Raw genomic sequence first — 25,546 nt, 5'->3', positions numbered from 1 at the left:
ATTCTGACAATCTGTGCCTTTTAATTGGTCATTTTAGACATTTATTTAGACTGTCTAAACTCAAAGTAATTATTCATACAGTTGGATTTATATCTACAGTATTTGCTACTGTTTTCTTTTTTTTTTTTTTTTTTTTGCTATTTCTTGGGCCGCCCCTGCAGCATATGGAGGTTCCCATGCTAGGGGTCGAATCGGAGCCATAGCCACCGGCCTACGCCAGAGCCACAGCAACGCGGGATCTGAGCCGCGTCTGCAACCTACATCACAGCTCACGGCAACGCCGGATCGTTAACCCACTGAGCAAGCGCAGGGACCAAACCTGCGACCTCATGGTTCCTAGTCGGATTCGTTAACCACTGCGCCACGACGGGAACTCCTACTGTTTTCTATTTGTTGCCCTTGTTCTTTCTTCCTTTTTTTTTTTTTTTTTTTTTTTTTTTTTAAAGGGCAGCACCTGTGGCATTTGGATGTTCCTAGGCTAGGGTCAAATTGGAGCTGCAGTTGGCAGCCTACACCACAACCATAGCAACTCAGGATCCTTAACTCACTTCAACCTACAACACAGTTCATGGCAACTCCAGATCCTTAACTCAGTGAGCAAGGCCAGGGATTGAACCTACATCCTCATGGATACTAGTTGGGTTCATAACCTGCTGAGCCACAATGGGAACCTGCTTTCTTCCTTTTTTTTTTTTTTTTTTTTTTTGTCTTTTTGCCATTTCTAGGGCCGATCCCGGGGCATATGGAAGTTCCCAGGCTAGGGGTCTAATTGGAGCTGTAGCCGCCAGCCTACACCCCAGCCACAGCAACTCGGGATCTGAGCCTCGTCAGCAACCTACACCACAGCTCACAGCAACGCCAGATCCTTAACCCGCTGAGCAAGGCCAGGGATTGAACCCGCAACCTCATGGTTCCTAGTCGGATGCGTTAACCACTGTGCCATGATGGGAACTCCTCTTCCTATTTTTGTTTTCCATTCTTTACCTCTCTTTTGTAGTTTTGATTGAGCATTTTTTTTTTTTTGCTTTTTAGTGCCACACCAGCAGCATATGGAGGTTCCCAGGCCAGGGGTCTAATTGGAGCTACAGCTGCCAGCCTACACCATAGCCATAGCAACGCCAGATCTGAGCCACGTCTGCGACCTACACCACAGCTCACGGCAATGCCGGATCCTTAACCCACTGAGCAAGGCCAGGGATTGAACCCGAAGCCTCATGGTTCCTAGTTGGATTCATTTCCACTGAGCCATGACAGGAACTCCCTGATTGAGCATTTTATATGATTCCATTTTCTTCCCTTTGTTAGCTTATCATATAAGATTTTTTTTAAATCTTCTTTAAGGAGTTTATCTTTGTTTTTTTTGTAGTTTGAAAAATGCTGTGGTGTGGTTATTTGGCATTCCTCTTTCTTGGTGTTCTCTGAACTTCATGGATCTCTGGTTTGGTGTCTGACATTAATTTGGGAAATTCTTAGTCATTTTTGTTTTCAATATTTCTTTGGTTCCTTTCTCTTTTTCTTCTCCTCCTGGTATTCCAGTTACATATATGTTCTATGGTTGTCCTATAATCGTTGGATATTGTATTCATTTTTTTTCTTTTTTCAATTTTTGGGCTCTTTGATTTTCAGGTTTTTTAAAAAAATTTTTATGGCAATTTTTTCCATGGTGCAAGGAAGTTCTCGGGCCAGGAACTGAATCTGAGCCATAGCTGGGACCTACGCTACAGATGCAGGAGTGCTAGATCCTTTAACTCACTCCACTGGGCCGGGGATCAAACTGGTGTCACCACAGAGACAATGTCAGATCTTAATCTGCAGCACCACAGCGGGAACTCCTGATGTTCAGTTTTGAAGGTTTCTGTTGAGATACCCATTTCATGTTTAGGTTTGATACTTGCTCTGTCTCTTCAGGTTGTGTTTTTGCCTTTTGATATGCCTTGTAGTTTTTTCTTGATTGACAGCCATGATGTACCAAGTAAAAGGAACTGCTGTAAATATATCTTTAGTAATGTGCTGGGAAGGTTTGAGGGAGGGGAAGTGTTCTAGGTCTATGTCTGTAAATGGACCTATTCCTTTAGACAGTGAACTTCCCAGTATTTTTAGTTTTTTTTTCTCCCCTTAGGTGGGACAGAATGGTTATAGTGGTTATTTCCTTACTGCCCAGACCCAAAGGTTCTGTTCACACTCTAATAGATTAGGTTCTGGTTAACTAGTTTCTCCTGAGGGCAAGCCTTGTTAAGAAGAAGAGAGTACTCTGGTGTATTTCAGAATGGTTCCCCTTCCCTCTCCCTGCTGGAAGCATGAAGGAATTTTTCTCTGATATTTTCTGGGAGAATCTGGTTGGGCTTTCAGAGGTGTAAAACTCACAAAAGTCTGGAAGCGCCCCCCACTGCCGCCCCATGACTGGGTATCTCTGTCTCTCAGACTTGTCTAAACTGAGTAATTCATTTATTACTATTGAGGTTTTCTTGTCCTGGCAATAGTTCTCCTGGTAGTTTCTGCTTTTGAGTCTGCTCTGGTAAGCCAATATATATTTGCCTCTGTATTTTCAATTTCGAGGGCAGAGGTTTGCCCTGTGTCTTTTGGATCCAAAAAAAGATGTTGATTTTGCACATTGTTTAGCCTTTTTTTTTTTTTTTTTTTTTTTTTTTTTCTTTTTTGGCTGCCCCTCGGATTATGAAGTTCCAAGGCCAGGGATCAGATCTGAGCTGCAGTTGTGACCAAAGCTGCAGCTGCTACAGTGACGGAACCCTAACTCACTGTGCCGGGCCAGGGATCAAACCTGTGTTCCAGTGCTCCCAAGACACCACCAATCCTGTTATTTCACAGTGGGAACTCCTGTTCAGCTTAAAAAATTGTCGTTAGAACAGTTATGACTTAGCTCCTTACATGTAGAAGTGGAAACTGAAAGTTCTGAAATGTATGTTTCACTTTCTTTTTTATTTTCTCTTTTATTTTTGATTTTAGGGCTGCACGCACAGTATATGGAAGCTCTCAGGCTAGAGGTTGAATTGTGGCTATAGCTGCTGGTCTACACCACAACCTCAGCACCACAGTATCCAAGCTGCCTCTGAGACCTACACCACAGCTCATGGCAACGCCAGATTCCCCAACCCACTGAGCGAGGCCAGTGGATTGAACATGCATCCTCATGGATACTAGTCAGTTTTGTTTCTGCTTTGCCACAATGGGAACTCGCTCTCTTTTATTTTTTAATTTACCAATTTTTATCATGTTTGTAGCCTAGCTTTATTTCCTTCTCTCGTGCGTAGAGCTTTGCATTGACTAATATCAAATCGAATAAGAAGGATGAACATTTTTATCTTTGCTGTCATTGTTTTAAGTTGTATTAGGCTCACAGAACCTAATTTGACTTCCTTAAGTACACCCATCATTTCTGTACCATCCTATTCTATTATATTCAAAATTTTGTGACTTCATTTACATTTTATTTTTTTTCTCTCCTTATTTTTCTCAGGATCCAACTTTGCCTGGTCTGAAGCCAGCCAAAATTCAAACCAGAAAGCCTAAGGCAAGAGGTAAGCAAGATAAATGGGACATGTGCACAGTTAAGGCAGGGCAGGAGAGAGTGGGAGGGGTCTGCAGATAGGTGGGCCTTACTGGCTGTCAGTTCCAGAACCTGAGAAGATGGGTAAGACTCATGCTAGTGTCATCAGGGAAGCTGGAACTTTCTCATTTCTGTGTGTTGAATTATAAAATCCTAGGTTATGAGTTCCCATTGTGGCTCAGCAGGTTAAGAACCTGACTAGTATCAATAAGAATTCGTGTTTGACCCCTGGCCTCTGTCAGTGGGTTAAGGATCTGTCGTTGCTATGAGCTGTGGTGTGGGTCGCAGGTGCAGCTCGGATCTCATGTTGCTGTGGCTGTGGTGTAGGCCAGCAGCTGCAGCTCCAATTCGACCCCTGGCCCAGGAACCTCCTTATGGCACAGGTGTGGCCCTAAAAAGACAAATAAATAAATAAACAAAAAAACAAAAGAAGAAGACCTAGGAAAAAAAAGGAAATATTTGGGAAAAAGAAAGGGACTGAGGGGGCTCATGAGATTGTGGATGAGCGGAAGATGGAGAGCAGAGACTAAATGTGGGAACTCTCTGGATCCTAGCTCTGCTGTCATTCAGGGAGAAGTAAACCATCGTCCTTCCTGGTTGGGGGGTGGGGGGTGATGCAGGTGTAGCAAATGGAGGAGATGCGACCCTGCAAAGGAAGAGAGTGAAGAGATCTCGGGGAAATGAAGCTGCAGCTCCTCCTGTACCCTTAATGAGAAGGAAGGAAGGGCCTGGGAATTCAGATCCAGAGCAGCCAGGTAAGGCTCAAGACTTGGGAAAAACTGTGGGGAAAATGAGGTTCATGTCCACATTTCCCCTCCTTGTGTCATTTCTTAACAATTCTACAGTTTTTTTTATTACTTTAAGAAAAAATTAAAATTAGGCCGAAAGGGCATCTTTCAAATTGTAGAAAGCAACATACTTTGCAGAAATGTAATGGTTGTTATTGGATTTGATTCAGGGGTAAGAGAATGGTAAGGAGGTGGGAACTAACATTTTTTGATCTTTCCATGAGCTGGCTAGATAGATACTTCTACGCTTATTCCCTTTAATTCTTTCAATAGCTCTATGACTGAATATTAGCCGTTTTAGAGATAGGAGACTAAGGCTAAAAAGGTTTAAAATGTGCTCAAGAACCATGTCTACCATATGACTGATTCATGGCTTGAATTTAGGTCTTTCTGATTCCAAAGCCCATTTTCTTTCTGTTGAGAAAGGTCATCTTTCCTAGAGATTGCTTGAAAAAAAAATTAGGAGTTTGACTTGTAAAAGGTGAGAACAGATGGCCAAACAGGACTCTTAGTTTTGTCACTTTTTCATTTAGGCCCTAAGAAAAAATTTAAAGCTCCCCAAAGCAAGGTCTCACTAAGCAGCTCGTCTGAGGAAAAAGAAGCTAGAATAGCGTCTGAGGGGCTGACTCCACCAGCTCCTTGTGGGGCCTGTCCCGTGGTGGGGAAAGAGGGGCCTGAACCCCAGGAGCCACGGATTCTGGAGGCTGGAAGTGTCCCCTCTGACGATGAAGCCTCCAGGGACCTGGACCTGGAGCAGCTCATGGAGGATGTTGGAAAAGAGCCGGAGCCAAGGGAGGAGCCGCAGCGCAGAGACGCCGCAGGGGAGCTCGCCATGGCCTTCTTTGAGGAATAGCCGTGTGCTCACACCTCCTCCCTGTGCTCTCACCCCTTCCCCGGGAGCAGGAGGGCCGGCTCTCCCAGGGTCCCCGAGAGCCTGAGAAGTGTTGGGGTTGTTCGTTCACAATGAGGTTAAATGGCGAAAGGCAGAGTTGTCCAGTTGATGTGTTAATAAACCAGGTTACTGATTTAGTGGGTTTGGTTCACCTCTAACCACATGCTTTCTTTTGGCTTCTTCCCATCCTCTTCCATGTCACTGTAGCCCATTGTGCTTTCTGGTGGGAGGCCTGTCAGTATGGGGACCTGGGAAGGTGATGACACCCGAGTCCCGGGAGAAGGACATTGAGAGGGCGGCTCTGGGGTCCCATCCTGGCTCAGCCACTTACTAGCTGCGTGGCCTTGGGAAAGGCCCTGTACCTGTTCAGGTCCTTGTTATCCTGCCTCCAAGGGCACATCCAGTACCATATGAGGCTGTTGATGATGCTTACGTGGGGGATGCTTGTAAAACACAGTACATGCTGGTTGTTATCATAAGGGAAGTAGAATGGTCAGATCAGGAGGGCAGACGTGGGTTCCAGATGGGCTACTAGTGCTGGGGACGTACTGGTCCCTGGCCTGAGCAGTCACTGAGCAAAAGAACAAGGGCAGGGGTCTGGGTGTGAGCTGTATATTATGGTTCCTTTTTGGACAGAGGGACAGAAGTTACGGGTGACACCACTTTCTCCTTAGATGCAATCGGGCAAATCATACAGGTACTTTTATTTGTGTGGTCAAGGGCTGGGAAGTCGAAGAGGAATTGGAGCAGGTAGGTGCTCAGGTCCTCGGTGGCCTTCGGCACCTGCTGGCTTCTGAGTGGTCTCTGTTTGGCTCTGATTATGGGGAAGTGAGATCCCCGTGCATGGCTGACCCTAAGGAGGTCATCACTCGTCCCAGTCCTTAGGTCTTCAGGGCAGAGTACAGGGTCTCTTCCTGGGGGCCCCCGTGGGCGGGAGGGCATGGAGGTGCGGCTGGTGAGGGCAGGTTGTGGAGGGTGAGGGAGGCATAGAGGATGCCATCATTCTGGGTGAGAATGGAGAGGGAAGGGGGTTAGACAGGGGGTGGGGGCTGTCCCCTCTCAGAGTAGGGATCCTATGCCGAGTGCCCTGCCCACACCACAGTCCCTCTATTCCTTCCACCCCACCTTCTCCAAACTTCCCTGTAATATTTCAGGCCAAGTCTGAGCTGCTTACATTTTGGTCCAGCTTGGGGTTTGTCTGTTGCACTGGAAAAAGTGAAAATGTCTGGGGTCAGGTGGGCTGGCAGGCAGGGTAGAGAAATGGGCAGGGGGTTCCAGGGGTGAGGTCGTCTGGGGGAAGGTGGGTGAGGCAGGGGAGAGAGGAGGATGCTGAGGGCAGGTGTGTGGGGAGGGGGTGTGGGGAGGAAGGAAGGCCCAGGTGGAGAGCAGGAACCATGGTGGCGGGACTTACCTTTGTTCCCAATGTTCTCGTATTTCTCCTCCAGATTCTGGAAGGATCCTCTGCATGGGAACAGGAGGGTGGGTGATGGGTTAGAGGCTGGGCAGGACAGAGTTCACACCCACCTGGGGCTGGTTCTCCTTGTGGGGGGCTCTGTGACCTCCTGGACTGACTGAGAAGATGAGGGCAGAGGTTTGAGGCCGGGGTTGAGGGGCCATTTGCGGTGTAGCCCCGTCCCTGTGAGCTGACTGAAGGTGGATTGTTCTAGGGAAATGGCTTTATCTGAGGGGCACAGGGAGGAGAAATGGGGTGGGGGGAGCTGCTGTCCTCTCTGCTGCAGCGCCTCGGTTCCAAGTGGAGGATGAAACCCAGGAAGCTAATCCGGGTCTGTGGGCGGTGCTCAGGCCAGGGTCCCTGGAGGAGGCAGCATCCTGGGAGGAGGGCAGCTGGCAAGAGTCAGGAGGGAGAGGAGGAGGGAGGGGCTGTGAGAAGGAAGAGAGTGGAGGTGGAGGGCGGGGGCAGAGAGGAGAAGGGCGGGTGGGCGAGGAGGGCGCGTGCTCGGGAAAGGAAGAGGCCCTTTGCCACGACACAGGGGGAAAGGACAGGTTAGAAGAGGTGCAGGAGGGAGGAACCAGAGTGGGAGGAGTGGAAGTGGTGTGTCCAGGCGGGGTGACGTTCAAGGCTGAGAGAACCAGGATGGAAAGGGAGGAAAGCTGAGAAACGGGGACCAGAGGAGGACAAGGGGAGCCATTCCGGGACAGCACCAGTGACAGTGCTGGTCCACTGCTCTTGATTTCTTAAGGAGGTGGCAGCTCAGGAAGGGGAGGGCCTGGCCGGTCAGGGGATGGAGCGGCCAGGAGGGCAGCGGCTGTGAGAGGCTCCCGAAACCAGACCCCCCGCCCCACCCCTTGGAGGACAAGTGCTCACCTGGCGGGGGTTCTGGCTTTAGTCTGCAGACCTGCAGGGGGACGGACAGCCTGTCAGTGTGCCATCCACGGAGGCCTGTGCCCTCCCTGCCTGCCCTGCCCCGTCCCACTCTGAGTCCATCCTTGGAGGGACCAGAGCTGCTGAAACCCACCTGGGAAGGACCTGGGACTCAGAGCCGGACCCAGCTGGCACCCTAAGGCCACCCATACCTGTCCTGCCTTGTCCTTGGCAGCAATCGGGAGAGCAGCCCTCCCTGCACCCTGAGCCCCTTCACCTGCTCTCTCCTGAGCTTTCCCGTTGCTTCCTCTCCCTTCCTTGGAGTCCAGGGCATCCCCCAACCTGGTCCTTCCTCTGCTGAGACCTGCCCCTGCCCCCTTGTCACAGGCACCACTGCTCCCTCCTGTCCTCATAAGCCAGCTTCTTTGGCTGCCCTTCTGAGTGGCGGCTGTTGTGCTTATCCATTTTGTGATCCTCTTGGCTGGAATCCGTGTTGGCCCTGCAGCCCATTCCTCTGTACCCTTTGAAACCTGTGCTGTCTCCCCGCAGCCCTCTCCCTCTACATCCTTCTCAAGTCTCCGCAGCATTTCCCAAAGGTTTGGCCCCTGGTTCACACACCTCTTCTCCACCAGCCAGCACCACCCTGGGAGATCGCATCATTCATGGGCATGACCCTCTGAACACACTGGACTCTCCTGTCTCCCCACCCTGCCAACTCCAGAGACCTCCACTCCACAATTAGGCTTAAAAAAAAAAAAAATCACCGAGCCTGAGAACTCTGACTTAGTAAATACTAGCATCATTTTTAGGCTCCACTGTCTTTCCTTCCAGCTGATTTTTGTCACCATCCCTCTGTACCTGTGCTTTGACCTCACTGAACTCTTGTCCCTTGAGGATCTACTTTCTTTCAGATGATCCACACTCCCTGCTGAGCCCTCTACTCTCCATCTGGGCCCTCTCACTGGCTCCTTGACCTTCTGTGTTCCCCTGTCCTTCTGTCACACTTACTTGACGCATCTCCAGTCCTGGATGGGAATGCGCTTTGCTTACCCAATACCCATTCACTTCTTTTCCAGTTGCGGAACCTTGACTTGACTGGGAATGTCAGAGTGCCCCTCTGTAGGGCGATGTGGGACCTATGACTGAATCTAGCCAGTAAGAAGTAAGGTGAAGTTGTGGGTAGGACTTGGAGAGAGGCTGTTGAACAGGACAGACAGCTGGGGCATAGTCTTTTTGACCATGCCTCCTTCTTCCATTTTCCCACTTAGATTCTCAAATAACAGCGGGAGTCCCAGCAGCTTTTTTGAGCCGTGGGGCAACCTTCAGGGTAGAAGCCGGTATCTGGCCCAGTGAGCAGAAAGGTAGGAGCCTGCGTGCTGAAGTGGCCTCTGCTGTCTGGCTCCAGTCCTTTTATTTTTAAGTTTTTTGGGCCATACCCACAACATGTGGATGTTCCTGAGCCAGAGAAGGAACCCAGGCCACTGCAGTGCCAATGCTGGGTCCTTAACCTGCTGAGCCACTGAGAACTCTGTCCGGATCCTTTTCGGTGAGGAAGGAAAAGCCCTCTGTGTTGTTTACCACACTGTTAACTTCTGATGCTAGCAGCTGAATACAACCTCCGACGAACAATTTCTAAAGGTTTCTAAACCTGCATGGTGGAATACTGCTGGGAAAAAACATAACCATGTGAATAATGCCTTTACAGTTCTATGGCTTCTCATTCGTGTTGATTGTCAAATACCATTTTGTATTTCCTCAGTGCCTTTGTCACATTTTCTCTTCCTCTCTTAACCCTCATCCTCTCTCTCAGGAGACAAGCCCTGTGGTTTTTGCCCTGCAGAGCTAAAAGAACCATTTTAGACTGACTCCAGCCTGGCTCATCTTTGGCCCCTGCATCGCTGACTGGCATATATCTGCAAGGCCAAGCCAAGTTTGCCACTTTGCTTCTTCGCGTTGCCTCTGGGAGCAGAGGCTTTCAGATGTGATTCACAAGCTCTTCTGTCATCTCCTGCCTCCGACACAGCAATAAGTTACTCAAAGTTCCCAGAATGGTGTCCTTCCCGTTGAAGGACAGTGACTTCTATGCCACCCATACAACCTGGCTAATTCTTTTTCATCCTTTGAGAGTTTCTGCAGATGTCTGTTCCTCTCGAAGTCCTCCTGGATTATCCTTCCTTCCTCCCAGCCTACGGTATCTCTTTCCAAGCGAGTCAGTCAGCCCTTGAGGCAGTTGTCCCCCTACTCCCACTCCACCCCCGGTCTCCCTCTGAGTTTCCTGAAAGCAGGAATAAAGCAGTGCTTTACATACTTTTGTACCTCCAGTTATAAGCCAGGCTCTGGAAAATGGGCACCCAACCAGTGTTCTTTGAGTGTTTCCAACTTCCTATTCCCTTCTGCTCTCTCCTGCCTTTTTCCAGGGTGCAGACTCTGCCCTTCCCATGAACCAAAATGCAGGTTCCCAAGCCCAGACCTTAAGCCCAGCAGGGATCTGCATTTTTATTTAAGTACACCTGGTTCATTCTGAGGCACGTAGGTTCTGAGCAACTCCCAGCTGGGAATCTCAGGGAGAGATTAGGGGTCCTGGACCACTTACCTTTCCTCTTCTTCCACCAGAGGCACAAAATCAGTCCCACAATTGCTATTACAAGCACAGCGCCTGCTATCCCCACTGTAGCTTCCGTACTCAGGGGCCAAGACCCCGAATGCCTTTGGTTCTCTGAGGTCCCGAGGCCAGCTGTGGTAGCAGTGGTGGTGGCAGCAGTGGTGGTGGAGCCCAGGGTGGTTGTCTGGGCTAGGAAGACATGAGAAAAAATAAAATTATCCATTTAAAGATTGGAGGTATCTGGGTGACAGCTGTTTGCTAGTTTGGAGGGGAGCAAGTCTCTGAGGCTTTCCCACAAGGAGAAATGCTGGAAGCTTGGGATCTACTTCACTCTGTTTAAATCCTGACTCTACCGCTAGCCAGCGCTGTGACCTCAGAACCTCATTTCATCACCTACAAATAGGGAGCAGCCAATCACAGAATCAAAAAACAATTTTAATTGTAAAATCTACATAACATAAAATTTACCATTTTAATCACATTTACGTGTATAGTTCAGTGACATGATGTGCATTCACATTATTGTGCAGCCATCACCACCGTCCCATCTTCAGAACTTTTTCATCTTTCCAAACTGAAATTCTATCCTCATTAAACACTAACTCCCCGTTCCCCTTCCCAAGCCCCTGGAAGCCACCATTCTTTCTGAAACTTAAAAATTTGTCTGCTCTAGGTACCTCATAGAAGTGGGTTCAAACAGTGTTTGTCCTTTACATGTTTTATTTATTTATTTATTTATTTGTCTTTTTGCCATTTCTTGGGCCACTCCCATGGCATATGGAGGTTCCCAGGCTAGGGGTTTAATCGGAGCTGTAGCCACTGGCCTCCGCTAGAGCCGTAACACGGGATCCGAGCTGCATCTGCAACCCACACCACAGCTCACGGCAACACCAGATCCCCAACCCACTGAGCAAGGCCATGGATTTAACCCACAACCTCATGATTCCTAGTCGGATTCATTAACTACTGTACCACGATGGGAACTACTACATGTTTTTTCAAAATACAGAAGTTACTTTATTATGGGTTTACATTGTAAAATAAAATTGATTTCCCAGAAAATTAAAATATAAAACAGCTCGATAACAGAACATGGTAGTTCATTATTTACAAACTGACTTTAAAAACTTAAAATTTAAGATTGTGCCATTTTCCCTAAATCTAATTCGCTTGGATCTTGAAATCTTTGATTATGTTGGAAGTGTTTTCTCTTGCATGAACTATTAATACAAAGTTTCCTCATTAAAATATAGTTTGTTCAGACAAGGTCACAACATAAATTTGTGCTTTATAACCTTTAATATGATGAACATTTGAAAAGTACATGTTTAATGTTCTTAGCACTCAGAACTCTGTATGTAACAGGCCGTGGGAGTTCCCGTCATGGCTCAGTGGTTAACAAACTCGACTAGCATCCATGAGGATGCAGGTTCAATCCCTGGCCTCACTCAGTGGGTTAAGGATCCCGCGTTGCGGTGAGCTGTGGTGTAGGTCACAGATGTGGCTCAGATCCTGTGTTGCTGTGGGCCGGCCACTACAGCTCCGATTCGACCCCTAACCTGGGAACCTCCATATGCTACTGGTGTGGCCCTAAAAAAGACAAAATATAAAAGGGTAATAGGCAGTGGTTTCCATCAGATTTACTCTGGTAGTTGTTTCTTAAACGTCTTTTAACTTTTTTCCCTCCACACAGAGAGAGAAATGATACCCCTACTCCCTCATGTCTCTGCTTCAGAAAGACTTTGAAACTGCAGCAACCAAAATGATATAGTACTGAGAAAAAAAAAAACCCAATGAAATTGATAGGTTCCAAATTCATTAAGTCTCAGCTCTTTTAAACTACTTTTAGGTGTGAATAGTTCATAAATGGTCTTCTTTCACTCAAAATAATATGTCTGTGGTTTTTTTTAAAAACAATTGCTGTAAACATGGGAAATAGCCTTTGTAACAGGCTCTAATAGAATAACTGAGTGAATTTCCCACTTTGCCCCATTAAATTACACATTAACTTCTGCATAATATGGTGATGAATCTGGTGTTCATTTGAAAAGGAAGACTTTGGTAATCACATGAGCGTTTGTTTCGAAGACTGTTAGGGAATGGAATAAGAAGTCAACCTAGTGGCTTTTTTGGTTTCCTTTTTTTTTTGGCCCTGCCCAGAAAAGATGGATGTGGTGAGAAAGTTGGAGAGAGGGAGAGGGGGAGTTCATTCCAGGGACAGAGAAGGGGACCTAGTAGTCATCAACTAAAAAAGAGAAGAAAAGTGATTTTTTTAAAGGAAAAAAATTTTTTTTTAATAGAATAAAAGTTCCAGATTAAAAGAGTGATTAATTCTTACTTTCAGGGTAGGAATACAGGTACCAGCTGCAGAGCCTTTATTGTTCACTGCTTTGCGTATTTAATCTCCTCCTTCTGGGACAGTTTCTGGTAAATAGAGGCAGTAAGTTTCTCTTTCAATAAACTTCTCCATCCTGCACTATCTCTCCTCACAGCAGCAAATAATTTCTGGTTTGGGTTTTCCTGTTACTTTAACAGTAAATCTCACTGGCTCACTGTCTACAGTCCTTGTGTGTTTTAGAGATTTCTTAAGCCACAGAGTTCCTCCTCTGGTTTGCTCGTCATCTTCGTCATCTTCGGTAGTGGAGCCATTCATGGTGCTACCCTCTTCTTCCTCCTCTTTTCTTTTGTAGTGCTGCAGCAGTTTCCTTTTGTTCAAACTGCATGCATAGTAACCTTTGCTCTTCAATCCTTCTTTGTTCTTCTTTCTTGCCTTAGCCATTCATTCAAGTCCAGCTGTCATCCTCACTTTATGAGTAAATGGAGCCTCACTTTTTTTTTTTTTCAGGCTTAATAGCAACATCTTGGTCTTGAAATAGCAACATCTTGGTCTTGAAAGTTTTCTGCTTCTCTCTCTCCCTTCCCCCCACCCCCCCCCCGCTTTCTTTCTTTCTTTTTTAAGGCCGCACCTGCGACATATGGGAGTACCCAGGCTAGGGGTTGAGTCAGAGCTGTGTCTACCACACAAGATCTGAGCTCAGTCTCAACCTATACCAAAGCTCTTGGCAACAATGCCGGATCCTTAACCCACTGAGCGGGATCAGGGATTGAACCTGCAACCTCATGGATACTAGTTGGGTTTGTTACAGCTGAGCCACACTGGGAACTCCACTGCTTCTCATTTTTTAATTTCAAGGTCAGTCACTCTTCTTGCTTGTTCTTCTATTGCTGTATTTCTTTTTCAGACAATGGTTTCAGTTTTTTCAAACTTGGTTTTTAGATTTTTAGATTGAATAGAGCCACTCCTTTTTAATTCTTCATATTCCCTGCTCAGTTCATAAGTTTCATTTTCTTCCTCTTTTCTCACCTATTTCTTGCCTCAGTTGTTCATACTCCTGTTTTTCCATCACTAGTTTATGCTTCTGTTCCTACTCTGTTCAACTTCTTTCTTCTTGTTTTTTTTTTTATCTTTTTTTTCTTTTTAGGGCCGCACCCACAGCATATAGAGGTTCCCAGGCTAGGGGTCAAATTGGAGCTAGGCTGCCGGCCAACGCCACAGCCACAGCAACACAGGATCCAAGTCACGTCTTCGACCTACACCACAGTTCTCGGCAACACCAGATCCTTAACCCACTGAGCGAGGCCAGGGATCAAACCCAAAACCTCATGGTTTCTAGTCGGATTCATTTACACTGCGCCATGATGGGAGCTCCCCATTTTTGTTTTAATAGTTCGTCAAAATTAATTTCCAGGTTTCCCAGTGTAAGAGGTTCTTGAGAGATAATGTTTTCTATCTCTGGGGAGTCATCATCTACTCCCCTGCTTCTCCTTGCTTCAGCAAATGCCTTCTTTTCTTCCTCTGTTCTGCTTTTGGCTTCTTCTTCTGCTTTCCTTTTTTCATTTTCCCTCCTTTGTCTATTTCTTCAGAACGGAGTCTGAGTGTACCATTGTGGTACCCTTTAAAAATGTTTTCTGTGTCTTGGTTTTCTTCCTCTTCATTTACCATTTGCCTCCCTGCTTCTTCAAAAGCACACCTCTCTTCTAAAGGTTTTCTTGCTTCCTCCTCAGCTTGCTTCCTTCGGTTTTCTTATCTTTGTCTTTCTGATTCTTCAAAGTCATTTTCAATTTTTCAGGAGAAAACGATTCTTCTTCTTCTTCTTTTTTTTTTTTGCCTCCTTTTCCAGTTCTTCATTCATGACCAACGAAAGACACTGGCTTCTTTGAGAGATCAGTGTTGTTCTTCGTATATTATTCTTTTATCTTCTTCATACTTGACCTTTTCCTTTTCTTCTAGCTCTCTTTCTAGATCTTTGAAGTTCCTTTTTGTTTTTACAGATGTTTTGTGTGACTTGACAGGTACCACTGTTAGGAGTAGTGAATCATCTCCTTCCTCTGGTGCTGAATCAGTTCTGTATCGTTCAGCTTGGTCCTTTTTGCTAATTCATGTTGAGTCTTCCTCTTTTCTAACACATCCCGCTCAATTCTGCCTTTTCCTTTCTCCTCCATTCTCTTCGTTTCTCCTGTCTTTGTTTCTCCATTTCAGCAAATTTACCTTTAACAGTTCCTGTTAGCCTTGGGACATAAGCCTTTTCTACTTTAGAAGATACCTCTTCCTCATTGTCAGAAGCAAGCATTTCTTTAATCTCACTCAGCCTTTTGGGAAATAACATTCATATTTGCTCTCTGTGGCCTTGGGGTGATTATGAAGCTTTGTAATTTTTTGCACCCGCCCTGAGGTGGTGACAGAGGTCCGGAGTGCGTGAGGGGAGGCTGCGTGCATCAGGCGCCGGTGTGTGGGCAGGGGTCCTGCTGCTCTGGCTGCCACCGCTCCATCCACTGCGAACCCTCTGGCAGCTGCCACCGTCTCCAGCAGCAAGTTTCCATAAAAGTCCTGGTGCACAGCCTGTTCCTGCATTCCAGGTGGGCCCAGTGCCAGCTGCAGCTATTCTACGTGATTGTTTTAGTAAGTGAGAAGACATTTGTGAAGCACCTAGTATAAGTTGCAAGTATATTACTAAGGTTAAATGACTATATATTGAACTTTATGTCCTGCAAGAAAAATTATCTTTGTAGATGTTTAAGGCATCATTAAAAAATTGACTTAATGCTAAGCCACATACCGAAAAACCAACTCCAATAAAATCCTCAGGTTTAGTGTGGACCAAATTCTGTCCATTCTTACTAGAAATTAGTAATAATGAATTATTATCAATCAGATAAAAATTTTAAATTCTTAGTCAAAGAAATATATATAATAAGATGCTATTTGGAAAATAAAACAAGGAGTTCCTATTGTGGCTCAGTGGTAACCAATCCAACTAGTATCCATGAGGATGTGGGTTCGATCCCTAGCCTTGCTAAGTGGGTTAAGGATCCGGCATTGCTGTAGCTGTGGTGTAGGTCACAGACATGGCTCAGATCCTGCGTTGCTGAGGCTGTGGCATAGGCCAGCAGTTGTAACTCTGATTCGACTGCTAGCCTGGGAACTTCCAAATGCTGTGGGTCTTAAAAAGCCAAAAAAAGAAAAAAGAAAACAGGTGCATTGCATGTAAAAAAAAACTTGTGGAATTTGACTGAAGATACACTCTAAGCTAAATTCATAGTATTAAATGCTTTTATTATTTAAAATGGGAAGAAATTTTTTAAATGAATGAAATAGTGAATTTCCAATGAAAAAAAAGGCTAAACAGAGAGGAACCAGCTTTAAATAAACCCATAGTTTGAAAGTATTGAAATCCTGTGTAGGAATAAGTTTTTTAGGAAATGAAAGAGCAGAAGGAATAATAAATGCAGGAAGTGGTTATTTATAGAAAAAAACAAACAAGAAAGCAAAGTTCTTGTAAACAACAAGGATAAAGAGTCTGTTGAAATTGGGAGTGTGTGCTCAGTAACACGTTGCTAACCTAAAACCTCTGTGAAATGGATGATTTTCTGATACTAACAAAAAAATTTTTAAATGGATTTAAGACATTGTAAACTTTAACTGATAGGTAGACTGAGAAGTGAGAACATTATTGTAAAGAAATACCTTTCATAAAGAGCCTAAGCTCAGGATAGTTAAAGATAAATTCTTGCAAAAATTTAAGAAACAAGTAATTCTCAGAAGATTTTAGAAGAGAAATATACAAAAAACACTGCAAATCTGACTCATTTCATAAAATGAGGACATAACTCGGATGCTAATATCTGTTCATAATTTTTAGAAATGAAGATTAAAACAACAAAAGTCTGTTTCTTTCATTGATCTGAGTGGAAGAAAATACCCAGTGTTGGCACAAGGGGAGCATGTGTTGGCACAGCTTTGGGGAATGCATTTGGGAATATCTATCAAAATGTAAAAAAGTGGAGTTCCTGTCGTGGCGCAGTGGTTAACGAATCCGACTAGGAACTATGAGGTTGCAGGTTCGGTCCCTGCCCTTGCTCATTGGGTTAACGATCTGGCATTGCTGTGGGCTGTGGTGTAGGTTGCAGACTCTGCTCAGATCCCGCATTGCTGTGGCTCTGGTGTAGGCCGGTGGCTACAGCTCTGATTGGACCCCTAGCCTGGGAATCTCCATATGCCGTGGGAGTGGCCCAAGAAATAGCAAAAAGACGAAAAGGAAAAAAGTAAAAAAAGTCATCCCTGCCCTTTGACCCAGTGATTTCTGTGCTAGGAAATACTGGGCCCTATATTCAAAGGCCAGTGACTTTTTTTTTTTTTTGGTCTTTTTCCCTTTTCTAAGCCTGCTCCTGCTGCATATGGAAGTTCCCAGGCTAGGGGTCCAATCAGAGCTGCAGCCACTGGCCTATGCCAGAGCCACAGCAACGCCAGATCCAAGCCGCATCTGTGATCTACACCACAGGTCATGGCAATGCCGAATCCATAACCCATTGAGCAAGGCCAGGGATTGAACCTCATGGTTCCTAGTTGGATTCCTTAACCACTGAGCCACGACCATGGGAACTCCCCAGTGCCTTTGAATTTAATATTTAACTGTGCTCTCTGCAGCTTTGTGATGTGGCAACAACCTAAATATTTTTTAAAAAGGAGACTGATGAAATAGACTATGATACATTGTTACAGTGGGAGACCATGCTGTCATTTAAAAAGAAAAGCATAGACACTATGGAGAACAGTTTGGAGATACCTTAGAAATCTATACATAGAACTTCTATATGACCCCGCAGTCCCACTCTTGGGCATCTATCCGGACAAAACTCTACTTAAAAGAGACACGTTCAACCTCATGTTCATTGCAGCACTATTCACAATAGCCAGGACATGGAAACAACCCAAATGTCCATTGACAGATGATTGGATTCGGAAGATGTGGTATATATACACAATGGAATACTACTCATCCATAAAAAGAATGACATAATGCCATTTGCAGCAACATGGATGGAACTAGAGAATCTCATCCTGAGTGAAATGAGCCAGAAGGACAAAGACAAAACCATATGATATCACTTATAACTGGAATCTAATATCCAGCACAAATGAACATTTCTTCAGAAAAGAAAATCATGGACTTGGAGAAGAGACTTGTGGCTGCCTGATGGGAGGGGGAGGGAGTGGGAGGGATCGGGAGCTTGGGCTTATCAGACACAACTTAGAATAGATCTACAAGGAGATCCTGCTGAATAGCATTGAGAACTTTGTCTAGATACTCATGATGCAACAGAAGAAAGGGTGGGGGAAAAATGTAATTGTAATGTATACATGTAAGGATAACTTGAACCCCTTGCTGTACAGTGGGGAAAAAAAAAAAAAAAAGGCATAGATATGTGTGTCCTGAAGGGGAAAGACAGTTGAAGTCTAGGAAGTAAAAATAGCAATTTGAGGAACAAAAAAGTATGCAGTTTGATTTTATGTGATCTGTGTCTGGATATCTGTATCTACATCTATATCTGTAAAGAGAACGTTTCTGCAGAAAGAGATGGTGGCTGAGAGATAAAGTGGAGAGAGAGGAGTGAACTTTTCATCTGACTCCCATCTGCATTTTTGACCATTTTTTGGACTATGTGCAAGAATGTATTTCCTATACCTTTATTATTTTTAAAACATAGCATGTGTTTTTAGATGAGTTGTATGGGCACAGATTCAAAGAAGTATCGAATTCCACACAGCTTATAAAAGCAGCCTTTCAGAAGCCTCCTCACTTCGTTCTCACTCCCCAGAGGCAACTGTTTTCAGGCCCTTTGGCTGTTTTTTTGGCATTAACCTCATATTTCTTGATCACAGGCATTTCCTGCTGTTCCGTGATTCTGCTGCTTTAGGTAGTACCTGGTCATTTCTTACTACGGAAATCCAGGATTTGGGTCTCTTACACCCCTTGTCTTCAACTTGCTCAATGTCTCAGCGTTTGATACTCTCCCTTTCATGAGAGGGGCTGCTCACATGGCATCTGGACCACTGTCTCTCTTGGCTCTTGTCCTGCCTCACTAGCAGCTCCTTCTCAGTCTTCTTTGTTGATTCCTTCTCATCCTCCCACCTGTAACCATCAGGGTTCAGTCCTGGGACCTCCTCTCTCTACACTCACTTCCCAGGTAATCTTATCCGCTCCTATGGCATCAACCACCAGCGATAAGCAGAAAACCCCCAAAGGTACACATCTGGCCGGCTGTCCCCCAGCCCTCAGACTGTCATGTGTCACTGCCTACTCACGCCTCCTTTTGTCTGTCTGGTAACCTCTCAGATGGAAGACGTCCTGAACAGAACTCTGGATTTCTTCCCAAACCTGTTCCTCCCCCATCTCCCCCTTTCAGTAAGTGAAACCCTCTCCTTCAGGATGCCCTTCTCCCATCATGTGCACATCTTGTCTGCCCTGTCTTCAGAATATAACCAGCCTCTGGTGACCTCTCACCCGCCGTTGCTGTCACCCTCATCCAGCCGCACCATCTCTCACTGGTCTGCCTGCTGTGACCTGGCTCACCTGTGTGGTCTTATTTTTCACACAACAGCCAGAGGGACACAGTTAGGACATAAATTGCATGACGGGGCTCCTCTGCAGGAAAGCCTCACCAGCCCCATCATCCTCAGAGGGCAAGTTCTCTCCTTGGCTGTCAAAGCCACACTGGACCTGCCTGTCCTGCCCTCACCTCCGGTCACCTGAGTTTCTTCCTCTGCTCAGCCACACCTGTCCCACCTCACGACCTTGGCCCTTGCTGCTACCTCTTGACTGGGACTTCTTTTTCAGAACTTTCTCTCACTTCCTACACATCTGTGCCTCGGCTGGACTTTTCTGCTGGCTTTTGCAGGTCCCCTCCCAGCTCTTCTCCATCGTGCTCTGTGCCCGTGGAGGCAGGTCTTGGTGGAGTCCAGCTGTGGGCTTTCTGGCCTTGCTGGCCAGTGGGAGTCACCAGCCGGAGAAGAAGGGAGATGCAGGTCAGAGCCTAGCCCTTGGATGCTTCCTTGATGGGCGTTGTATTAGTCAGGGTTCTCCAGAGAAACAAGAACCAATACCATATGTACAGATGGAGAAATAGGGTTTTCTTGTGAGGGATTGGCTCTCGTGACTCTGAGAGCTGAGCTGTCTCAACGTCTGCATCTGAAGGGGGGGAGGTGGGTGGTGTAGTTCTAGTCCAAACCCAAAGACCCGAGAACCAGGAGGGCCAGGGTGTAAATCCCTGTCTTATTCCCAAAGCCTGAGAACCAGGAGCGCTGAGGTCTGGGCCAGGCGAGGCTGGCTATCCCAGCTCAAGGGGGGAGCAGCTGTGCCCTTTCTCTCCATTATTGTTCTGTCCAGGCCCTCAAGGGACCAGACGGTGCCCACCTACTGCTCATCTCTTCTGGAAACAGTCTCACAGACCTACTCAGAAATAATGTCTTACCAGCGATCTGGGGGTCCCTTAGCTCAACGGAGTGGACACATAAAATTAGCTGTCACAGGCATGCGGACTCTCTCTCCTCAGAGCCCACGGCTCCTTTCTGGGCTCCAGGACCTACTTCTTCCCCTGCTCCTTAGGCTTGTGGCTGCTTCCAGGTGTCTCCCTGTCCCTGACTGGTTTCCGTACCCTGCATCCCCTCAAAACTCTCCTCATTTACCCTGTTTGAGCAGCTGTCCCAGAGGCCCTCCCGGTTCCATCTGAACAAAGCGGCACCCCCAGCACCTCTCTCCACTGATTCTGCTCCCCTCCTTTTCTCTTTTCACCGCCACATGACACACAGACAGATGCTCAATTAATTGACAACTTATTGATGGAAAAACTCATAGTAAATGTGATTGAAACAGAGAAATGAGAAAAGGAAGGAAGAATTAGGCAAGGAAGAGGAGGGATTTAAGGAGAACCAGAGTCGCCCAAAAAATGTTACTTAAGGAAATATGGAGGAGGTGCAGGAAATACTAATGCACGTCTGTCTTGCTTCACGTACGTTGTGAGTCACTGTCTCTTTGCTCTCAAACCAGCATGGTGGCCAAGACGGGGCAGGGGTTTTCCAAGGAGGAGACAGGGAGAGGGTCTCTCCTGGCCAGGAGCAGTAATCCAGCGTGATGCTGTTTAAACTTGCCAGCACGAGTGATTATAAAAATCAAACCAACTTAATCAATTTTTAATTTTCAAAGAAATTTATCAACAGAAAACACACCTGGTTATTGCCTGTGCCTGGGAGAAACCCCCTGCCCCCTGCTCTGGAGACAGATAAATTAAGATTCAAGTTCTGATGCCTCACTGAGTGACAGAGGAAGATCTATTGATGCTACACATCTATTAGCAGGTTAAAATAGGCCAAGATAGATGATCAGGTCAGCAGGTGAGGCTGAGCAGCCAGTGGTTGAGAGAGGAGGCTCTGGGGTTAAACGGGGTGGTGGTGGGGGGTGTCAGTAGTGACCAGGACTGACCTTGGGTAGGAGTTTGCTCTGCGGGCGTCACTTTCCCTTCCCGTAACAGGAGGGTGGCAGCAGTGCCGACTGTCACTGGGGGTCGTGGGGAAGGCTAGCTGGGGCGATGCCCCCTGTTGTCCAGCCAGGACGCAGAGCGCAGTCGGCGGGAGCTGTCGTTACTGCTGCTGCTGCCGCTTCATGACCAGGACAGAGGAGCAAGGCCAGGCTGGACGAGGGGGACAGTGTGACTAGAACAACCCAGGGAGAGGTGGGGGGAGTGAGAGGCAAGGAGGGTAGAGAGGACGGAGGTGGGGGAGAGGAGATGAGAGGGGAGAGGGGGGCTGGGGGCGGAGCGCTGAGGGCCGGTTCTGGGGGGCAGAGCGGGGGGAGGTTGGGAAGGCAGGTGATGGGGAGTGGCCAGGAGATGGGGCTCCTCAGGCCACCGGTGGGTACCTACTCTGTGTGCCAGGCTGAGCTCAGGGCTGTGGGGGAGACACAGACATGGGGTAACTGGGCCTCCACATAGGAACTCGTGACGGGGGAGGCAGCCGCATCCTGAAGGTGTCCCGTCCACTCGGAGGACTGGGGCGAGGACAGGGGCAGCAGGAGGGAGGAGAGCTGGGGGCCTGGAAGGTGCTGGGGACTGGGGCTGGGGGAGGGGCTGGATCTGGAGGGGCTGGGGGGGATGGGCAAGGAAGGCAGCCCTGCTTGGGGGAAGATGCAGGGGAAAAGCGGAAGGTTGGCAGAGGCCTAGAGAGGAGCTGGAGGGGCAGGGAGAGGAGTTTGCGAGAAGAGCCAGGAAGAGGGGCCAGGCCTGGGGTTGAGGCACCCGTGGCCTCCAGGAGCGTCAGGCAGGACAGCTGGACTCACCGTGTGTGATCGTGAGCTTGGTCCCCTGGATGGACTGCCACTGCTGTTCACCGTATTTCTCTGTGATCATCTCCACCCGACAGAAGTATGAACCCTCGTCCTCCCTCCGCAGGTTTGAGATCTGGAGGGAGCCTTTCTTCATACCCTCTTCCCAGTTCAGGAGGAGCCGGTTCTTGAAGTTATTATGGATGAATACGGGGGTCATGTTGTAGATGAAATCCCCATGGAAGTGTTTCCATCTCCAGGATATTATCACATTGGAAACCTTGCCTGAGTCCTGGGAGTAGTCGAAGAAGAAGGGGATGCGGATGGAGCCACCCTCAGGGGCTGAGAGTTGTTTTTGCTGGTTCATCCCAAAGTGAAAGAGTGCTTTGGGTTGTGCCCAGTGATCTAGAGGAGGGAGAGGGAGAGACTCTGAAGCCACCAGGAGAGACAGTGAAGGTGACCCCAGACCATCTGGCACCTGCACCAGGGGCATTAGTGTGACAGATGGTAGGACTGGCCCTCCGGCCTGGATGCGCCCCTCTCCAGGCTTGGGGCAGGGAGGCAGGTGAGGGGTTTGGGGCCCCAGCACTGTGGGACCAGCTCTTTATTTGTTGGGGGTGGGAGGCCTGGCCGGCTTCCCCAGGGGACCCCTTCCACAGCCAGCTGGCCACGGCCCCTCCCCAGGTCCTGGGCAGAGCCGGGCAGTTCTGGCCACTCACCACCCTGCAGAGATGCTGGTGGCAGCAGCAGCAGCAGCGGCAGCAGCAGGGGCAGCAGCAGGGGCAGCTCCATGGCCTCGCTCTCCTCCCGGGGATGAGAAGACAAGCAGAGCCCTCGAGGCCGGAGGAGAGGCCTCTGGGGTGGCTGCTGGGGAGAGTGTGGGCCCCAGGAGAGGGAGCACCAGGCTCCTTCAGAGGACCGAGGGGGGTGGCAGCCTTCCCCAAACTCACCACCCCCATGGCGACCGTCACTTCCTTTATCAGTCTTGCTTCTTCTTTTCTTGTATTTCAAAAGGTCCTCCCTGTGGTCAGTGCAAAGGGAGCCGTGACCCAGGGCTCTCAGCCCCCATCCTCCCACTGAGGGGCGTGTCCTCTGTCCCCTCAGCCCCCTGCTTCTGCCACCCCCTTGGTGTCTCTCTCCTCCCAGGGGAAGGACTGGCAGCAGGACCAGCTCAGGCTCTTTGAGGGAGGGGTTGGCAGCCATGAGTCTCTGCCCAGCTCCTGCCCCTCAGAGAGGAGGAGGAGGGGGCTGCTGGTGGTCCGAGCCCCAGCCCCCAGCCCAGGCCTAGGGGCACCCAGTCTGCTCCCGGTCCCTTTCCCTTCAGGCAGGGGCTCCCCTGAAGTCCTCCCACTGCAGTCCCCAGGTAGAACTGAGGCCTGCCAGGCCCCCTCCTGCCCTGGTCTGCTCCCTGTGTGCAGTCTCACCACCTCCCCAAGGTTAGGAGGGGGGTGGGCTCCCATGCCCACCTCCCCAGCCAGTGGGCCTTCTGGCGGCCATGCCTCCACCCCCAGATGCAAGACTGGATCTGAAGGGCCCTCTGTCCTTACACTTCTCTATTCAGAGAAGCGGTTGCCACATCTTGGGCTCTAAAGTGGCAGGACCAGGACTTGAACTCCAGGCTGTTGAGCCCACAGAGCCTTCTGGTTCTTCTGGATGCTTCCTCCAGTTTGCACCCCAGAATCTCTAATTGCAGAGCTCTGAGGAGTGAAGTCTGTTTTCGTTTTTTTGTTTTTTGTTTTTGGCTGCTCCTGAGGCATGTGGAAGTTCCCAGGCCAGGGTTAGAACCTGCACCACTGCAGTGAAAGTACCAGATCCTTAACCTGCTGTGCCACAAGGGAGCTCTGGGGGATAGATATATATGTGTGTGTGTTTATTTTTTTCTTCTTTTTTGTCAACTTGAGGCATATGAAATTCTGGGCCAGGGATCAGATCCGAGCTGCAGTTTCGACCTATGCAGTAGCTTTGTTAATGTTGGATCCTTAACCCACTGTGCTGGGTCGGGGATCAAACATATGTCCCGCTGCTCCAGAGATGCTGCTGATCCCAATGGCCCACAGTGGGAACTCTGTGAGGGGCTATATTTTTATAACACAGCTCAGAGGATTCCATCCACAGCTGTGATACCCTGTCTCAACCAGAGCTTTCCCTGAACAGAGGGATATGAAAGAGCAGTAATGAGCCATCCAGATGGCAGTCCCTGGGGCCATCTCTGACAGAAGGCACTGCCAGCCTGTGACTGGTGGTAGAAAGGGTGAGAGATTGAGAGACCTTTGGTGACCCACAGGGCTGGCTGCGAAGGAGGCTCTGTTCTCCCCCTCCCCAGGCTGAAGCTGGCTTTGGCTTTCTGAGTAGACCAGGAGTGTGTGGGGACATGATTTTATCAGAGGAAGTGGCCTTAGTTCTGGAAGTGGAAGTGAATTGACTGACTTGTTTTCTCCTTTTCTCAGTTTCCGCCCACCCATTTTTTTTTTTTTTTTGGTCTTTTTAGGGCTGTACCTGCAGCATATGGCAGCTCCCAAGCAACATCAGATCTGAGCCGTGTCTGCGACCTACACCACAGCTCACGGCAATGCCAGATCCTTAATGCAGTGAGTGAGGCCATGCAGACTAGTCGAATTCGTTACCGCTGAGCCCCAGTGGGAACTCCCCCCCCCCAATTTTTATAGTTTTCTTCTGTGATTTTCTCACGGCCAGCTAGGCAGCCCCCAACCTCTATGTGTTTCTGCTTTTCTCACCCCTCCTCCCAGGCCTGAGAGGAGAGAGTCTGCATTTTCATGGAACCCTCTTATAGAGTCCGACCTCACCCATTTTCTCATTTTCAGCTTTACCGCATACTGTGGTGAATGTGTGCTCATTTCCATGTTACCCAGGGGGAAACTGAGGCACGGAGCCTTAATACCATGGAGTCCTCTGGGCTGTGTAAGATGTTTGGGATGAATTGGTAACAGCTGGAATGGTGGGCAGAGGAGGACAGGGACCTACTGGCTTCTTTTCAGGGCCTCCCAAGTATGGAGTGACATCTGGGTTCCATTCCTGCCTTTTGGGCTTGGCACCTGGAAGGTCTTTTCCTTGCCAGGCCACCCACTAGGAGACACCACAGAAGTTTTACAAAACAGGCTCTGGGTAACTTCTGCAGAGTATCTCCTGTCCAGGTGCCCTCAGACCCTGCTGCTTCCCCAGTAGGTCTCCCTAGACACACATTGGACATATCACTTCATGTTCAAATCCCTGGACCCTGTTGGACCTCCATGAGCTAGGATTTGTGAGGTGTGATTTCTGCTCAGGGATGGCACGTGGTTTCCTGGTTTGTTCACTCTCCCTTCCCGAGCAGGAATGGGAGGGCCTGGGAATCACCCCGACTGTGGCTCTACTCACAGGGGAGCTTTCTAGGGGGAGGAAGCCCTGGGTTTTGTGGTTCAAGATGGGTAGAGCCTCAGTGGAGCACTTTAGCTCAGCAGGTGGCCATGAGGGAGAGGTCAGAAGCGGTGTGACTAAGAGCAGAGGCAGAGTGAGGGCTGTGAGCCATGGACCACATTTTGAGAACCACTGGCTTAGATCTTCCCCACTTTCTACCAAGCATCCTTTTTTCCTCCCTCATGGAACACATCCACCATTGCCCCAGCCTCTTCCTCTTGCATGGCACCTCATCCTGCTCCTGCTTTTCCCCCAAGATTAGGAATAAGGCAGAGACATGTGTTTTCCCAACCTTTATTCATGGAAGG

General features: G+C 48.2%; 2 protein-coding genes and 2 pseudogenes across 20 annotated transcripts in view; 1 reads left to right on the top strand and 3 right to left on the bottom strand.

Moving 5' to 3' along the window:
* ZCWPW1 (zinc finger CW-type and PWWP domain containing 1) overlaps positions 1–9,875 on the top strand; it is a 38,380-nt gene extending 28,505 nt beyond the window's left edge. For 8 of the 18 annotated variants that reach the window (XR_014840155.1, XM_085016663.1, XM_085016670.1 and 5 more), the window contains 3 exons: positions 3,476–3,536; positions 4,186–4,320; positions 4,887–5,382. Coding sequence is in view for 17 of the 18 variants with exons in the window: in XM_085016663.1 (XP_084872789.1) it covers positions 3,476–3,536; positions 4,186–4,320; positions 4,887–5,206 (516 nt within the window). In the remaining variant the exon portion in view is untranslated. Of the gene's footprint in view, positions 1–3,475; positions 3,537–4,185; positions 4,321–4,865; positions 5,383–9,378 lie in introns of those variants that run through there. The other 10 variants (XM_085016667.1, XM_005661906.4, XM_085016672.1 and 7 more) reach the window with 3 other exon arrangements.
* On the bottom strand, positions 5,909–22,744 carry LOC100515653 (paired immunoglobulin-like type 2 receptor alpha). Of its 2 annotated transcripts, XM_021086220.2 has the most exons (7): positions 22,544–22,744; positions 21,840–22,229; positions 10,162–10,359; positions 7,572–7,602; positions 6,657–6,706; positions 6,420–6,451; positions 5,909–6,249 (listed from the first exon to the last, which is right to left on the bottom strand). In XM_021086220.2, the coding sequence occupies exons 1-7, from the start codon at positions 22,614–22,616 to the stop codon at positions 6,127–6,129; spliced, it is 897 nt and encodes a 298-aa protein (XP_020941879.2). In that variant the 5' UTR covers positions 22,617–22,744; the 3' UTR covers positions 5,909–6,126. The 2 variants fall into 2 exon arrangements, with proteins under 2 accessions (XP_020941879.2, XP_020941880.2); XM_021086221.2 differs by lacking the exons at positions 6,420–6,451; positions 6,657–6,706.
* Positions 12,413–13,052, bottom strand: LOC146404374 (nexilin pseudogene; annotated as a pseudogene).
* LOC110259880 (nexilin pseudogene) lies at positions 13,733–14,970 on the bottom strand (annotated as a pseudogene).
* Positions 22,745–25,546: the final 2,802 nt, after the last annotated feature.

This window comes from Sus scrofa, chromosome 3 (genome assembly GCF_054392235.1).
Source record: "Sus scrofa isolate SSC_HxYL_T2T_F1_AM1 chromosome 3, Sscrofa_HxYL_maternal_Yorkshire_Landrace_v2.0, whole genome shotgun sequence".
NCBI classification, from domain to species: Eukaryota; Metazoa; Chordata; class Mammalia; order Artiodactyla; family Suidae; genus Sus; species Sus scrofa.
Note: the sequence above shows the minus strand (reverse complement) of the source record. Positions and strands in the feature narration are given on the sequence as shown.